The sequence below is a fragment of the Ptychodera flava genome, chromosome 9 (assembly GCF_041260155.1).
Source record: "Ptychodera flava strain L36383 chromosome 9, AS_Pfla_20210202, whole genome shotgun sequence".
Lineage (NCBI taxonomy): Eukaryota > Metazoa > Hemichordata > Enteropneusta > Ptychoderidae > Ptychodera > Ptychodera flava.
This window is the reverse complement of record NC_091936.1, coordinates 44,519,494-44,532,974: the sequence shown is the minus strand read 5'-3', so window position 1 is coordinate 44,532,974 and position 13,481 is coordinate 44,519,494. Positions and strand designations below refer to the sequence as shown.

Below are 13,481 nucleotides of genomic sequence, written 5' to 3'. Positions count from 1 at the left end.
ACCTTATACGATTAGCTCTCTTTGGTATACCAAATGAGAGCTAACAAACGAACTTTCTGCAAAGAGCTTAAAAAAGAAAAAAAAAACAAGTTTTATCAAAAATCTACACAAAAAAGTAAATTTAAACATAGAAACTAGAGAAACTAGGATCTATGATTTGAACTATGAAAGTAAAAATCTTACACATTGTAAAGTCCAACATCCTGAGGAAATAACTTACAAAAATAATACAAGTGAAGTGTTATAAACGTGTAAATATAACAGTATTATCTCAAATTGAAAGGTGTAACTTTGAATGTAGGATGTTGATGTGACACCACTGAATGCATGTTTAAGACAGTAATTCTGAATTTCTGAATAACCTAGGTTGGTATTCCATCATTCGTATAGAGAATACAGAAAAAAGTAGTTTTACAAAAATGGCAATTTTCACAGCAACAAAAAACTTTCTGTACTTTTAATTAGATACATGTATATGCATATACACACACAACACACACACAGATCTAGAACCTGTGTATATTTGTATATGAGTACTAGTACACAGTATATATGTGTGGCAGGTTGTATTAATGTACTGCGGGCATCCTTGTAAAATTCAATGGTACTGTTCATTATTCCTACATATTTTAATGTTATCAATATTCGGTACAAATCAAGATGGCTCATCTGTTATTTTACAAAGTGAAAACACAGCCTTGCATCCACGATATAATGCATTTACAAATGATGAACTTTGTACTCTGCCACATCTGATCTTGTTATGTACAATGAAGGATGGCTTGAAGCTTTGCGCCATTGGGCACTCTGACATTGACTGCACAGTGCTGATGGCGACATGCACCCGTGAAAGGATCATTTCAACAGGCTTGGTTTCAACCCTTGGAGAGGACAAGCCATGTAATGCCAGCTGGTACATAGTCTTGTAATAGCTATTTCCAAATGGACTGTCCATTGCTGTGGCCAATGCGTGACACACAAGCTGTGGTATGTACTGCTTTGAATCTGATAGCTGGTCATCGCTAACGTCCTGCAAAAAAAGAACAATGAACAATTTATCAACTATTTATGAAATTGATATGAATTAAGTTGATAATTCCAAATGTAAGAAACGGACTTTTTGTCTTGTCCTGGTTGAACTAACAGCCAATGCATAAGTACTGTATCGAGTCCTGTTTTCTGGAGCTCAAAGTTTTTACACCCTTTTTCTTATCTATCAGTAGGAAGTTTGTCTATTTCTATGACTCTAGTTGCATTTGCTGCGGTATTGTCGTTGGGTTTCTATTTTTCTTTTATTCTGTTCTTCTGGACCACAGCTGATTGGTGTTCTTGTTTGCAGTATGCATGGCTGCAGTCTGTTTGGTTTTGCCTTAGCCAACAACTCATGACGTGGGACGTTAACGTTAGCCACCGTCAGCCAACACTTTCAGATTATTCATCGCGACACAATGGCAGGTATTTTTATTTTAGTTGTAGTTTCTATCACTTTATTCATTCACAAAGCCACATTTACACCTACTTGTTGTCATAATTCAGATAATGTAACAACTCCTACATACACAAACTTAGCAAAATGCTATCATGGTGTTTTAGATGCAGTTAATGAGTGTTCATTATACTCTAGATCTAAAATATGGTAATCAAGTGTTGTCCAAACAAACTCACTTTGCTGAATCTATCTGCAGCTGATTGCTTGCAAATTCTTATGCACTGGAACCTTATCCAGCAGCCAAAGAAATTGGAACCTTATCCAGCAGCCAAAGAAATCAAACTTCTAAATGGAGTGTGTCATCAGGTATGTACTTCGGTACAGCTATGTGTATGCTGTGATTCTTGTGACGTTTGGTACCACCAAGAATGTATGGTACAGGTATCTTTCATTTACACCAAGCCGTATGCAAGCTCAGCAGTTACAAGCTCTGGCAATTTACGTTAACTAAATATATCATATTACATTACCATGCCCTGCCTGTCGCATTTTGATTGTCGAGCTGAACCATGTGACTGACCACAAATACACAGTAAAAGTCTGTTTACATGCCCATGAATATGAATAATAAGATTAACAACTCAAAGTATCGTAACTTTACAGCTCAAACGTAAATCATAATCAATCACAAAATAAAATTGAGCACTTGTGGGCCAAATTGAGATACTCTTTTCTGAAAATATCTCCGGATTTGCCAAAGTTTTACAGCGTGCGTGACAGTGCATCGCGTATTGCTCAGTTCTGGGGCCCAGTTGCCGTTCACTCCAAAAATTTTCGCAAATTTTGACGGTTTTCTCCGGTTCGTTGATAATATAATGGAAATAACTGACTCCGCTCTGGCCATTAACGTTTAATTATGGGTGCGGACTCGAGGAAAGCCAAATTAACGGGCTCAGCAAGTCTCACCCGTTAATTTTTGGCTTTCCTCTCGCCCTTGCCCATAAATAAACGTTCATGGTTAGCGCGTCACCCGTTATTTCTATACTAATATGACTGACAGCAACAACAAATGAGGTTACGTGTTGTTGAAATTAATTTATCTTGTCATTTTAGTCATCAAGTGTTACGCTTCAAGACAGCTGCCACATGGATGCTTTTCACTCAATGTAGAACCAAGCTGTAGAACACCTTCACCACCGCTATGTATCCAAAACATATCATTTTTACACTTGAATTGTTCCCAAGCACTATGTTTTGTGTCAATATTTAGATATTTTGAGTTCCATCTCCACTGGAACTCTTCATGATGACAATGTTAGCATACGACATGGCTGCAGGCATTTCTCTTTACACTAAAAATTGGCAATATCTAAAAAGATTTCATAAATTCTGTCACTATCATGAGAATGTAGGGTGAGTGACGTACATATATGTTAGGAATCAAATTATGTAGCTGTGCTTGTGTCAGAAGTTCTAGAGGAACTGGATGTGGACTAGTGCACCCTCTTTGCCAAACTAAAATGTGACTGACCAATGAAGACTTGCTTCGGCACAAAAAATATTACATATATTAGTATAGGGGTAATGCAAATAAAATTCAATAGTGTCGCATGTTTGAGGGTACACTTGTGTCTATTTGAACCTAAAAGATATTATATTCTATGAAAATGTTCACGAACTTCAAAAGAATTGAAATTTGTATATGAAACGTTCATTTCATACATTTATATGTTGCCAAATATATACATAATCAATGATAACTTTTTACGGCTTGGAGAGGGGACACAATGCATGTATGTAATACAGTTCTAGCATTGTTAAAAAGATGTATAACCATGCTGATCTTGACTTACACCACACCATTCATTAATTATGAAAAGCACAACTTGTCCTTTACCCACTGAAGTTCAAGTTTTATGGATTTGGTGGTTGACTACAACGTCAGAGCAATATTAGACAGGGTTACTACACTCACAGTCACAAGAAATTCCATGAGTTTTCAGATTTTCAGCATTTTTTCAGGAGTTCCTGAGGTCACAATATATCATGGTTCAGGAGCAATGTACAATTGCATCATCACGGCTTCCAATAATGCAAACATATTTTCATGACAATTGTGATGATTTTGTTGTAGCATGGCAACTTTGATCAATCACGGAAAACTAATCTTTTTCAAACAGTTTCTGGGAAGAAGTTAATTAATTTTTCTGAGATTTTCAAGGAAGGCTTGAAAAATTCATGAATTTCGAAGAAGGAATTCATTCTCTTGGAAAAATAACTTGGTTTTAAATGTAGCATAAGATCTTTTTTATCATCGTCATGATCGCAAAAAATTTTGCCAGAACTATTTATCACTATCTACTTCACTAACATTGGACCCTGCTTGAGTTCTACAACAAGTAACCCATGGCACATTACCATAACAGAAATAAGTAATGCATTTATGATTAACCAAAACTTCACCTTTTAATCACAATCCTGATTTATGAATCATGCATGACATAAATAAAACACTTTTCTTTGTTCACCTGGGAGAATGCACAGGATGTTATGGCTGAAATAACTGTTCATCTTTGACATGTGATAATACCAACATTATCAGCACTTAGATTTTGTGAATGAAGATAAATGTTGGGAAAACTAAGTGTTCATTGCATACTACTATGTCACATGTGCAATAAACAGGTGTATGTTGCACAGCTTAACAAATCATTGAATTCTAAATGGCTTTGTAGGATTGCTGAGAAAATCACCAGACTCTATGAAACCTACCTCGTCAAGGCTTATTATTTGAAGCAGTGCATCTTGGATACCATGAACTTCAATGTGATTTTGAATTTGGATAGATCTTCCACATATCTGAATTGAAGACTTTCTAACTCTGTAACGACAAGAGATTTATCAGTTGTTATACTGTAGCGAATCGTCACCAGTGAGACATTAAACAAGACGGATATAAAATCTGCATTACCCTTGTATTACTTTATTGACTGTAACTATTTCCCACCTAAAACAGATAAATTGGCCAAGATCAAAATTATATTGTTTCTGCAAAAAATTTGAAAGAATGATGTGATAAATTGAAGGCATGCCCAACAAAATTTTAAGTCACGTAAGCTTTAGCTACATGTATTCCAAATAACTGTCTTTCAAGGTACCAAGACCAAACCCTAGGCATAGTATATGTGATGTGATCCACTGACTGTTGAGCTTAGTATGGTTGCGGCCTGTCTTATGCCCAAGTCTGGGTATACTACTCATTTCAGTTGTTGTAACTTGCAAAGTGGAAACCTTTAAAGCTTGCTACACTTAGTGTAACTGGGTACATGTATGATCTACAGAAAACTGACATAGAATACAGTAATATCAGATTATTCAACCTTGGAGGTAGAAGCATGACTCGCTTCTACTGCCATCCTTTGCTTTCTTTCATCACTGTGCAATTTGTTGAAAATTGACACCAAGTCTGAGTTTCCTTCAACTTCATGAAAAACAAATTTGAAAAAAGTTCAAAACAATTGACAAGAAGGAATATTTGACACTTCAAAATGTAGGACCATATCCTTAATAACTTTGACTTCAGTGTTATTATACCGTTGTGTACATATACATTCTGCTACCCTTCGATGCTTGACTTACTTTGGCATGGGACAGCTAAGTGCAAGACTATGATTGACATAACCATGTGCCTGAATCTGTAAGTCTGATTGGTAAAGATAGCAATTTGATGTATCAAAATTTCAACTCAATCGGATGAATGAATGAAAGTACTCTGCAGTTAATTTGCATATCTCCTGGGTGATGGACCATTTTGAGTGACATTTGATTAATAAGCATTACATACTTAGCTTGGACCAGACAACCACTTTCATATCCTGCAGAATTGACGATTGCCACTAACAAATCATTAAACAGTTCATCTCTTATTCTGCCTGGTCCATGTTCACAACAGACTTCAACCCATCTCCACAAAGTTAATACATGGTTGTAGTCTTGCTTTGTCTTCAGTTTTGAGAAATCCTAGAATTGAGTGAAAATAGCATCAATAACACTTTGCTCACATTTGGACAGAAACTGATGTGGCAGGCCTGAGAGAGTGTTTGTACAATAATTAATAGCTTCTATGGGCCTCAGCTGGTAATATTCAAAATGTAAAGTGCATCTGAACACATTTGGTGTTCTGTCAATCAAATACAAAGGCAAAGTATGTAATGCTTGGCTGTTGTTGCAATGGATACACACATACATACAACACCATGCAGCCTGATACATCAAAATTAGTGTTACGATCTACAATACCAAAGTTAAGATGTTCTCTTCTAATATTGTATTGCATGGAATTAATTTACACAATATTCGGTAATTCATCAAGCAGTAATATTTAAGAAAACAACTTGAGGTCTTTGGTTGTGTTTCTATACAAATCATCACCAACATATATTGAGATTTTCACCAAGTTTACACTTTTGCTGTACTCCTTACTATACTTTTGGTAAATAATATCTTCATAGAACAAATTCCCATTTAGCATGCATCTTCACACCATATACAATGCTGAAATTGTCAGTGCAGTGGCTCTCAAGTTTCTACAATTGGACCACCAAATTTATGAATGAAATATTTGGCATTTTGTTTTGGCCCGAACACAATAAAAATTGTCTTCAATAAAACATTGCAGGTTTTGTCAAAGTCTGAACAAACATGATGCAGATCATCCCTGAGAACCTTTGTCAAATTTTGAAGCAAATGGACCAGAAATTTCAGAGATTTTATTTTGGACCAAAGAGGAAAAATTACATAAAACTAAGTATGCGAAGTTCACCACAATCTGAAGACACTCTACTAAGGTTGCCCCTAGAAACTTGTATAAAGTTTCAAAGCAACCACAGACAAGCAGTTTCAGAGATGAAGATTTTGGGAAAATTGCCCAAAAAACAAGAAAGATGTAAATTTCAGCACAATTTGAACAAATCTGACAGAGGTCAAGCTTAAGTTTCATGCATAATAATTTTAAAAGCAATCTGACAAGGACCTTGGGAGAAAATAATTTTGTGACCAAAAATGGGAAAATTGGCCCCAAAATACAAATTATGTAAGAAAAGGGCTGATTACAAATGACTTGCAAGCAAAGGCCACCCTCTTTATTAGCATATGTAAAATTAAAGTTTTTTGGTGGATGGGCACACACTATGCCAATATGCATTTGAAATCCTTACATTGTACTTTCATGTATCTAGTACAAACATGACAGGTGCATATCCAATATGACCTGTAGATGAACTGTAACGTCTAGAATGACTAAAAAGACCTACTTGATTTATGGACAATAAATGATAATTTACTGATATACTCACATGAATTCCACTGAGAAGTTTTTGCCGAGTGTGGTGTAAAAAACTGTGATGTGTGACAAATTCTGAAAGCAAGACTGAAAATCGGTCCTCTTTACAATCGAGGTAATCTACATGAAAAAATGGAAAAAAAATCGATGAATACATTTCAAAGAAAGCATATAACAATTAACATACATGTAATTACAGTAAAATACTTTCAATCCCTGAAACAGAAGAAAGAACTGTCAAACCTAAAGATGGTGTTGTGTTTTCATTTCATTGTGATTGCAATCTAACTGTTATCAGTGTTGAAGTTAAATGAATTTAACTTAAGGTAGCGACATACCTTATAGACACTTTCAGATTTTTATTTTTTTCTCAGTTATAGAAGCCCCAAACCCCAATTAAGTATATGTTTTCTAAAAGCCCTGATATAGGGAAATCAGACCATGCACAGTACTCAGTCATAATTTGCATAATAGTCACATGACAAGCGTTTTGCTGAACGTTCCAAAAATCAGTTTTTCCTCCCTTTAATGAACAAGATGGAAGATTTCGCGTTGAAATTTGTGCATTGACAACCCTTGATAATATATATCCTTCAAATCAGTGTCTGGGATTTCCTTTATATGCTTTTTTTTTGTTATGCACTATTGAAGGTATTAGACTACGGTGCTTTTCAAGGAATTGTAATTGTCGTGCCATATAATTTGAATGGCTACTTGGAGAAAAAGTTGCGTTTCAATTGGAAATCTTGCAGCGTGTTTGCTATAGGGAGGAAAAACAGATTTTTGGAAGGTTCAGCAAAATGCTTGTCATGTGACTATTATGCAAATAATGACTGTGTACCGTGCAAGGTCATATTCCCCAAATATCAGGGCTTTCTATATATACTTTATTGGGGTTTGGGACTTCTATATAAAAGAAAAAATAAAAATCTTAAAGTGTCTGTAAGGTATGTTGCTACCTTACTTCTGTTTTGTTGTGATGAACCTGATGTGATTTTACATTCGTTAACATTAAAAGGCCCGTGTAGCTGTAACTTTTGATGATTTCTGCACTTTTTTGTTCTGCGTTTTTACTAGGTTTCTTTTACTACTCCCAAAATTATATAACACCCTGTATTCAGCTTGTCAACTCAGCCTGTACATCAAGTGAACTGTTTTATAATGGGTAGGTATCTTTATTTGCGCTGAAGCCACCTTCCCATTTTGCCATACAAAAAATAACTACATGTACTCTACAGTCAAAGGTACAGGACAATGAAACTTAAAATAAAACAATCAAACAAGCAAAATTATTACTCTATGTTGGAGTTATCACTGTCTCTTGAAAACATAAAACAAAAATCTGCATAAATTACGCATGATATCAGACTTTTCACTTTGTACAATATGTATGAATTCATCAATATTTGGTATTTAAAACGTATTAGTAATTGGGTATGACTTTTGTCCTGAATTCCCTATAAGACAAACTAGCAGAAAATGGAATTAATATTCAATTGAAACTTTATCTAAAATACACAATCTCTGTTCATTGACAAGATCCTCATGACACCCTCTTTCAAAATTCAGTGAATGTGACAACATGCAGAAAGATGTATACTTAATACATTTTTAAAGACTGGTTTCATGGAAATGTGAAAATAATTTTCACAACAAAGCAAATGATAAAACAGTGTATAGCTAGCTAGTCTGTTGTAACTATTTATCTGATCATGCCATTTCTGGACATCAATATCTCTGCAACGTTGTCTAGACCGTAATAATAGATAACTACTGCTTCATGTTGAGCCAACTTTCTGAAAAACCAATATGAAAAACTATGATTATTAGTGTTGAAATGCACCCACGTGACTAGATCTTTCGCGGGGTATTTTAAATCTGGAGTCAAGAGACGACGAGATGCATTGAAAAACCTGCCGATTTGTCAACTTTTCATCGGTAAGAGGTAAAAATGTCTGAGTATGATTGAGAAGGACTAATGTGCTTTGACCCTACGTTGAATTTTACCGATTTCGATGCTTGCTAGGTGCATTTTTGGCGATTGAAAAAAAGTGTGTGGCAATGAAGTGACAACCCTTGGGTAATGTTAGGCTGTATTGAATTGCAACACATAGTATAGTTAGGCTACAACGCACATGTATAGTTAGGCTGTATTGAATTTGCAACGCACATGTATAGTTAGGCTGTATTGAATTTGCAACGCATAGTATAGTTAGGCTGCAACACACATGTATAGTTAGGCTGTATTGAATTTTGCAGCGCATGTGTATAGTATACTATAAAGGCTGTATTGAATTTTGCAGTGCATGTGTATAGTTTGGCTGTATTGAATTTGCAACCCATACTTTGTTCTTTTCATCAAATACTATCAACAACAACAATAACAACAACAACAACTTAAATGAGTCCGATTATATTTTTATTTTCCGTCATTTTTAATGTTTAATCATCATCATCGTCACCATCTGATCATCATCATCGGAGACTGAATTCCCTATGGTAACAGTTGCAGCAGTTCTGTGGTCCACAGCTAACCCTGGTACCATAGGTGGACGTGGGCGTATCGATTGCCCTCGGGTCATGAGCTATCGGAACACAACAGATGACCCCTGACCCGAGTGCCACCGTGCCAGCACTGCCACTGACCATGGATGTAAAAATTCCATGCACTGACGTACCGTACGGCGTACAGTTACGAGTAGCCACATGGATTTTTGAACGTGAACGTTTACTTTACGCCAACGTCAACGTCAATTCTACGCGTTCAAGTTCACGTAAAACGTGTAGCCAAACCTGTCTAATAAGTCTAGACGTTTTAGCGTCATGACAAAATGTAGGAATTTTATTTAAATTCACAACAGGCGTGTGCAATATCACATGTCTGTTGACAGGATCAATTCAAAAGTACCCATAAAATACCCCTGAATCCAGTGAAGTAGGCTATAGCCTGCCCCTGAACACTGCCTCTGCACAAATGCAAACGTATCGATACTAAATAAATAACAAACCTCTGATATATCATACTCACGTTGCATTTCTTTTCCTACTCTTTGCCGTAGACATGCCTCCCCGTGCGCGGCAGCCAAGAACCCATCGGCCAGTACTTTGTCCGGATCGAGATCTACAGTTGCCGCCTTCCACAGATCTTCGATATCAGAAAACAGCCATTTACAGTAGACATCTCTAATGATATCCCTATCGACGTCAATGCCTATCGACCGCTCAGTGAGATTGACATTTGTAAAATTCAAAAGTTTTAGATGGGCCATATTCCATCTTGTCGGCAGTGTTTCCGTTGGACAGTCATGATGGTGTGGTTGACCCATGGTTTCGTCTTCGCTGCCGCTGGCACCATGGTCCCCAATGTTGGCACCATCGCCATTGCTGCTGGACGAAGCACTATCAATTCCATCTGAATGTCCCTCAGTATCACCTCCCTTGGCATCACCCGCAGTACTGCTCAACATCGGGAAGTGACAACGAGAAAGCTACCAGTTACACGGCAACAAGCAGGCCCTGCTGGGCCAAGGAACGCGATTCAAAATCGTCTTTCAAACCGAGCGCGTGTTAGGCTCGATTTCAGCTTTAGTTCGTTTCCGGATCCAGTGTCGCGACAGAGAAAAATGTTTATCAAGGGAGAACTTTGATTTCAGTAGGGGTAAAGAATAGAATTTAGGGCTTGCAGGTGAACGAGAACAGAAAATAGTTTAGCATTTTAATAGTTTTAGAAAAACAGACCAACAATAGAAGATATTGCAGTGACGGAAAAAACATATATGGTCTGCCCGCTCCCCACAACAATTCAAGCTCCCCACTGCCCTCTCCCCACTACTGAAATTCCCCGTTGCCCGCTAGGCAACCCAGATCAACACAAAACCATGCGAGTAGCTAACAGTATACCTTGGAACATTGCTCCTCTCTAAGTTAGGCTCGTAATCTCCCCTCAAGTTCTATCAACCGGCCCTCCCTCTACGTATTTTCCGTACCCACTGTCAAAAATTTCCTCCCCGCCCACTGAAGATAATGAAATTTCTTCCCCGCTCACAGTAAATATCGAGTTTTCCTCCCCGCCCGCTGATTACTTTTGAAAATTGCCCGCCCGCTGAAAAACTGCGCACGAACACCTTTTTGCACGAACAGCTTAGTTGGCGGCACCTGACATACCCTGGTACCAAATGGTTCCCTCCGCGTACACCAAATAATTGTGTAATACATGGCATGTCGGACATTGCAGATTGCTGCAAACCGAACGACTTTTCGTGTCTGTGGACTTTAGATTGAGTCTTGTGCATGTTGGAGGGTGCTGGGAAATGGGTACGTTTATAATTTCTCAATATGGCTGATGCTTGAAAAGGAGGTGACCCTCCCACATAGGCTTGCACAAAATGTTATGATTCTTCAAAAATGCTTGCGGCAAAAATGGCGACCCATCCCCAAAAAAACACTGGCCCACCCCCGTAACTTCTGTCCAGTCCCTAAGCGTATTAAAATTACTGTGAAAATTTCCGCTGTCACCAAATAGCAGGCATGTAAACACATTCGCATTATGCATACATTATTTTGGGGATTGCGGACATAGTACTCTACTTGTGCAAGACATGAATTTCTCTTGGTAAGAGTATTGTGAAAATTTTAATTGTGTGATATCCGCTAGCTGTTACCAAATCGCAGGCATGGAAAACATAAAACATGAAGCTGACGATGCCAAGCAAAACTAGACAGAATTTACCCAAATGCCAGCCGAGCTAGACCTTCTTTTCATTTGGAATTTGTATTTGTTTTTACGAATGTGATGTGGCTGACGTATAATTTTACGAGCAACTCACAACTTGTTGCGCGTTGCGTATCAAGTCGGCCTCCAACATACCAAATTTAGGGGTCTCATCACACTCGTCAAAACATGAACTTTTTACATCTATGCGTCAGAAAGTTCCGACACCGCACTGGCGTTAATAATGGTATGAAGACAACGTTGTGTCGCAAATAATGCATTTTCAGAAACCCAGGACAGACCAATCAATATCTTACATTAACAGCATTTTTAACACTATTGTTATACGAACCACAACCTCCTGTATGAAGTTCTTATGCAACGTATACCTTCTGACATCCGTTGACTACCCATCACACGTCAGAACTGTGAGATCCGAATAGTTTTTAATATGCCTTTTCGTTAAATGAAGAAGAACAACTTTAAAAAATTGGATTCATATTGTCATTCCGTTAACACCGGACCTTTTTGACGCGTCTACTGAAAAAAGTCCACGTCCTGCCAGGTGCGCCTAGCCACTAAATTTGGTATGTTGTATGCCTACTCGACATACCCAACGGGTATCAAGTTGTGAGTTGATCGTCAAATTGCACGTTATAAACTATACGTCACAGTAAAAAATAAAAACTCGGTAATTCTCTCAGCATGATATAAAAAAAAGCCTTGAAATAAGATTGAATCGGACAGTGAAGGAAGATAACCCAAAATACATCCTCACCACGAGCATTCGGCTACAGTACATGCTCCTCAGCACACACTTTCACGTGACTCCTTTCACCGTCACCTTCATTTCATGTCTCCAGGACTACCACATGAAGAATCATCGCCAGAAACACAAGAAAGGATATACCATTCCTACTTAAGCATACGCGTTTAGACATTCTTAATAATTTTGTTCAAGTTCATAACAATGGGGTTTGAAGGCCGACCCCCTAGCCAAGCCCCTTGCCTTGCGTGAGAATATTCAGAATATATGACGTCATTGAAACCCAAAGGGGATTCAAGAGACCGCTAGGGGCTCGTCAAATCAGCAGCCATATCAATTGAAAAACGTCATTCTTAGGGGAAATCCGGCATTTAAAAATGTTGATCAATAAATAATTAAAGAGAAAGTTATTTCAAATACAAAAACTATTTATGATTTGGGTGAACTTTGCTTTGATGTAAATGCCGGGGTCGCTAATGAGCAGAGGAAAGTTTGACACTGTTACGCCCGTGATTTAAGACGTAATAGGGAGATCGTTTGAAATGAAATGAATCATAAACAACGCATAATACCCATGGCATAGTACTTATCTTTATGAAAATGTAGAGATATGTCAAAATTAATACATGATGGTGTAAGTTAACTTGCGATATTCCATCATTGAAACTTTGTATGCTTTACAGAAAAAAACTTTTATACGCAATTCCATTCAATAAACACGCTTTAAGTATACACTGGTTGACACACGGTCCCTCTGTCACTTTGGTTGACATGTGCGTGGAGTGTCTCTACACATGCGTGCCTTTTGTATTTCCAAAATTTGGTGCAGCATCATAAGCGAGCATGAGAGCACGTCTTGAAAAGTGTGATGAATACGAAAAACATTTCTAATGATCTTCAGTGCCTTGAGCGAAAATGTTTGCCCATGTATCCCATTGTATATGGTTGATCTGAAACGGTTGGTTTGCTGCTCATTCAGAGTAAGAGATAGAAAGAAAGTCACGAACTGCTCTACAAAATAAACATCATCTTGTAGTAAAATGATGAGGCGAAATTATTTAATAGACTTTATTGGCCTGCGACTCACAATAGCGAAACCAATGTACGCAGAATAAACCAAGCTTCTCGTGATAACTCAGCCAATCACGTCAAAGTGTTTTGCGACAAGATCTGAGTTATATGTAACTGATCGACGTTTTAACTTCAGTTGTCATAAACTTTTTCAACGATGAAT

The 13,481-nt window shown here is 37.5% G+C and overlaps 1 protein-coding gene across 1 annotated transcript; it reads right to left on the bottom strand.

Moving 5' to 3' along the window:
• Window positions 1-10,334, bottom strand: LOC139141143 (uncharacterized). The gene is made up of 5 exons (XM_070710748.1): window positions 9,799-10,334; window positions 6,784-6,890; window positions 5,274-5,449; window positions 4,202-4,310; window positions 1-1,030 (listed from the first exon to the last, which is right to left on the bottom strand). Exons 1-5 carry the CDS (start codon window positions 10,235-10,237, stop codon window positions 656-658), a joined length of 1,206 nt encoding a protein of 401 aa, XP_070566849.1. The 5' UTR covers window positions 10,238-10,334; the 3' UTR covers window positions 1-655.
• Window positions 10,335-13,481: the final 3,147 nt, after the last annotated feature.

Bases quoted from the DNA above. Each gene is read 5' to 3' on its own strand.
- LOC139141143 (XM_070710748.1), bottom strand. From the start codon at position 10,237: ATGTTGAGCAGTACTGCGGGTGATGCCAAGGGAGGTGATACTGAGGGA. The intron at 5,450-6,783 runs GTGAGTATATCA...ACTCAATTCTAG, and splicing joins AACTTCTCAGTGGAATTCAT to GATTTCTCAAAACTGAAGAC. The intron at 4,311-5,273 runs GTATGTAATGCT...TTGTCGTTACAG, and splicing joins GGTTGTCTGGTCCAAGCTAA to AGTTAGAAAGTCTTCAATTC.